At 34.4% G+C, this 4325-nt stretch overlaps 1 protein-coding gene across 1 annotated transcript; it reads left to right on the top strand.

Moving 5' to 3' along the window:
- The first annotated feature begins 497 nt into the window (after window positions 1–497).
- Window positions 498–4004, top strand: LOC137825952 (probable sodium/metabolite cotransporter BASS3, chloroplastic). Its single transcript, XM_068631769.1, has 5 exons — window positions 498–1015; window positions 1951–2046; window positions 2140–2446; window positions 2529–2776; window positions 3446–4004. The coding sequence occupies exons 1-5, from the start codon at window positions 678–680 to the stop codon at window positions 3681–3683; spliced, it is 1227 nt and encodes a 408-aa protein (XP_068487870.1). The 5' UTR covers window positions 498–677; the 3' UTR covers window positions 3684–4004.
- Window positions 4005–4325: the final 321 nt, after the last annotated feature.

Raw genomic sequence — 4325 nt, 5'->3', positions numbered from 1 at the left:
AAACTGGTCCAAGGATAAAAAAAGTAATAATAGGTCAAAATTTCAACATCTTTTCTTAATAAAATTTAAAATATTGATATTTTTTTCCTTTACGTATAAATCTGTTACTATTAATAAATATTGATGTATATTATGGAAATTTCAATCTATAAATATTACAATTAATTTTTTTTATATTTTTAAATGTTAAGAACTTAAAAATTCCTGTTTTATTTTGGTTTTAAAAAAATGATAAGATTATAATATTGTATATTTTTCAATATTATTTGTGTCTGTTTGAAATAATTTGATTGACCAGTAAGATTTTAGAAAAGAAAATTAATAAAAATAATTTCTGTTTTGTTATTCTCGGAGATTACTATATTGTGCTTAAAACAGTTGAATAAGTCCTGATACAGTTACTTATGTGCCCTTAAAACAGTTGAATCAATCTTGATACAGTTACTTATGTGCCCTTAAAACAGTACCTATTTAATCCCACACCGGTGAAAACAAACTCAGCCGTGTACAATCAAACTATAATCTCATTCTACACAATCACACAATTTTCTTTGTTTCACTGTCACTTTCACGTAGCTTCACCATCATATCCCCCAAACTATCCCCATAACCTCATCTTCTCGCTTCCGTTCTTTCTAACCTCGCCGCCGCATCATCTCCGCCGTCGCTCACCACCAATGGCCTTAATACCCATCTCCTGTTCCCCAAACCTCCGCCTCTCACCCTTCCAACCACCCTCGCGCTCCCTCGCCTGCCTTTCAAAGCTGACCGTTCAGAGGGGTGGCGCGGCGTCGAGCTTCGCGTGCTCCACCTCGCACTTCCGCGGCAGAATTGGGTTCCACTTCCTCCGAAGACAGCCAGGGAAGTTATCGTCGCTCTCTTTCGGCGCTGACAATAGAAACGCCGTTGGGGAAGTGAGAGAAAGAGACTTGTCTCAGCTTCTGTCCGCATTGCTTCCCGTTGTTGTTGCTGCCACTGCCGTTGCCGCTCTCGTTCAACCTTCCACCTTTACTTGGTGAGCTTCTCTTCTTTCATAAACAAATTTATGTTCTCTGGTTGATGAAACAAGACAAATTAAAATTAATTTAGAAAGAGCCTAATTTACTTTCTTATTATTTTTTAATTTATGGATGAGTTGATTTTAACTGAAAAGTTTATATTATTTTGTTTTTCTTATACTTAAAGAATATACCCTTAGTTATCTCAGTTTAAGGTTACTTTATTAAGTAGTTTCTCCATGTTTTAGATTTTAATCATCTATAAACTATATTTATCTTATGAAAAAAACTTTATTTTTAATTGTAATCTAATACGAATACATCCATGTTTGTCATTCAATGTCTTAAAAACAGATTATTTATTGAAAAGAAAATTGATAGTTGTTTTGTTATTTAATGAAGTATTGCTTTAAATTAACCACTTGCTATAACTAACCATCTGTTTGTTGTTACGGATTTTTGTGTGCTTCAAGGATTTTTTTTCTTCTAAAATTAGACTTGTGTTCTTGAACTGATGGCTTATGGACAAAACTTAAATGGTTTTCTTTAGATTGTTACTTATTTAGAGTTTTGCCTTGATATTTCATGTTGACTTTTTATGCGTTTTTAATTACGCTTAGATTTTCGAGATGAAATTACAATTATTTAACAGAGAATAACCCAAAAAACACATAAGAAACGATGTTATTTATTGTGTACATGGGAAACAGCTATGATGTATTTGATTAATGGCTTGTAGGATAGTATTGACAGTGGGGACCTTTGTAATGGTACTCTGGCCTTTCTCTGTGAGCGTGTTAGTAAGTAAAAGTTATTTTATTTTTCTGTTGTAGTTGTTCTTTTTTTCTCTCTCTCTCCAGTTAGAATTTTTTATTTTGTTATTCAGTGAGGGCATGTATGGTGGAATAGTATAAAAACTGAGAAACTGAGAAAGTGGCTTTAACTTGAGCAGGGTATCTAAAGATTTATATGCACCTGCTCTTGGTGGGATTATGTTGTCTATTGGAATAAGACTATCGGCTGATGATTTTGCTCTTGCATTTAAGAGGTAAGATTTCACTATTTTTGTTTGCTTCTTAATTTGGCAGCACGTGAAGTAATTGAGCTTCTTCCAATGTTCATTATTTTCATTTTGCTGCAGACCTTTGCCACTTACCCTTGGGTTAATTGCGCAATATGTGCTTAAGCCTGTTCTTGGGGTCTTCATTGCGAAGGCTTTTGGTTTGTCTAGGATGTTTTATGCAGGTTTTGTCCTCACAGCTTGTGTTTCTGGGGCTCAGCTATCCAGCTATGCAAACTTTTTAAGCAAAGGGGATGTAGCCCTGGGCATTCTTCTCACAAGCTATACCACCATTGCATCAGTTGTTGTTACACCTCTGTTAACTGGTCTTCTGATTGGTTCAGTTGTGTCAGTTGATGCAGTTGCCATGTCAAAGTCAATTCTGCAGGTGTGTAGAGACTAGTGAGTGCTCCAGTAATATTATACTTGAATTTGGTTTGATGACGGGTTTAATTGTAAATATTTGACAGGTTGTTCTTATTCCGGTGACCCTTGGTCTTATCCTCAATACATATGCAAAGCCAGTAGTATCTGTTCTTCAACCTGTGATGCCCTTTGTTGCTATGATTTGTACTTCACTGTGCATCGGCAGCCCTCTTGCTTTAAACAGGAGTCAAATTTTGTCAGTCGAAGGTCTCCGATTGGTTTTTCCAGTATTAACATTCCATATTGTTGCCTTCAGTTTAGGCTATTGGTTCTCCAAGATTCCATCGTTGAGGTATGTGTGTCCATGCCCTCTTCTGTAACCAGTTAGTTGTTATAGCTTTGCAAATTTTTAGGACCTGGCCATCCAAACTTCTAATTGACAAAATAGATGTTATGATGAAAATTGAAATTGAAATTGGCAAAACATTAAATTTGGTAATGTGATACTGACACATGACTTGTTTGGATACTAGCTAGAAGTGTTTTTAAGAGCTTATTTACTGAAATATATATTTTTTTTCTAATAAAGAAGCTCTCAAAAGTTCTTATAATTTTGTATCCAAACAACTTGTTTATGTTTTAATGAAGTGCTTTAAAGTTAAATTCCTACAGAAAACATATTCTGCTTGGTTATATGTATATGACTACATCTATTGCTGTGGTTAAATTGCACGGTTTTGTTTTAATTTTCATTAAGCTGTTCCATATCGAAGTTGATTTTTGGTCAAAGATCTGAAATAAAATAGTAGTGATACATAAAGTAGACATTTCTCCATTTGGAAACTATTATATTTCTGACTGAGATTTATTGCTTTAACTGATCTTTGAAGTGTGTCATCTAACATAATTTTCTTGCAATAACTTTTATTGTCAAGATGGATGAGTAAAAACTTGTCAAGACCAAGAATATTTTACTTTGTGCCATATTCAAAATTGACTAATGCAGTAAATACTGTGACAGGCAAGAGGAACACGTGAGCAGAACCTTATCACTATGCAGTGGAATGCAGAGTTCCACCCTTGCAGGTCTTCTTGCAACCCAATTTTTGGATAGTAGTCAGGCAGTTCCTCCTGCGTGTTCTGTCATTGCTATGGCTATAATGGGTCTCTGTCTTGCTTCTTTTTGGGGAAGTGGCTTTGCAATTAGAAACCTGTTACCATTTGCTCCACAAAGAACCAATTCTGCTCTCAAAGCATAATTTTTTTTGTTTCTGATGCATGTCATTGGGTCTTATTTATTTTTAAGCGTCGGTTGAAGGCTGGGAACTTCATAAATTTGATCCTGTGGTATCAATTAGAGATGGCTAGGGAAGGGAGATCCATAGGAAATTTTTTCAAGTGTATAGGTTAGTCACACGAATGAGCAATAAAGAAGTTTCATCAGATTACGTGAAAAAAAAATACATAGTAACGGAGATATAGATTGCATAGATACTACCAATTGTTACCTGGCTGCAAATCAGTACACTTCTGTATATAGACTCAAAGAATGCAATAGATCATTTACCAATTAACAGTTTTCTCTGTCGCTTTCTGTGCTTTTCTTCCATTGTATGAACCTAAGATCTTCAATCGAGGGTTGTGTTGTGATCAAGCTCTCTTTTGCAAGGAATGGCTCATCTTTTTTATGTTTTAAATTTTTCAATATTACAATTTACAATGAGCTAAAGATATTTAACAATAGTAAGGGGATTATTTTTTAATGATTATTGTGATAAGATTAAAACGTTAATTCAGACTTTAAGAAGAATTTGGAAAACAATACATAGAAATAGTAAGTTAAATTTAGATTTTCATTTCTTCCACGTCTCCTTCTAAAATCTAAGAATAAAGGAAAGGGA

Source organism: Phaseolus vulgaris, chromosome 8, assembly GCF_000499845.2.
Source record: "Phaseolus vulgaris cultivar G19833 chromosome 8, P. vulgaris v2.0, whole genome shotgun sequence".
In the NCBI taxonomy this organism is placed as follows: domain Eukaryota; kingdom Viridiplantae; phylum Streptophyta; class Magnoliopsida; order Fabales; family Fabaceae; genus Phaseolus; species Phaseolus vulgaris.
This window is presented reverse-complemented; position numbering and strand designations above follow the sequence as displayed.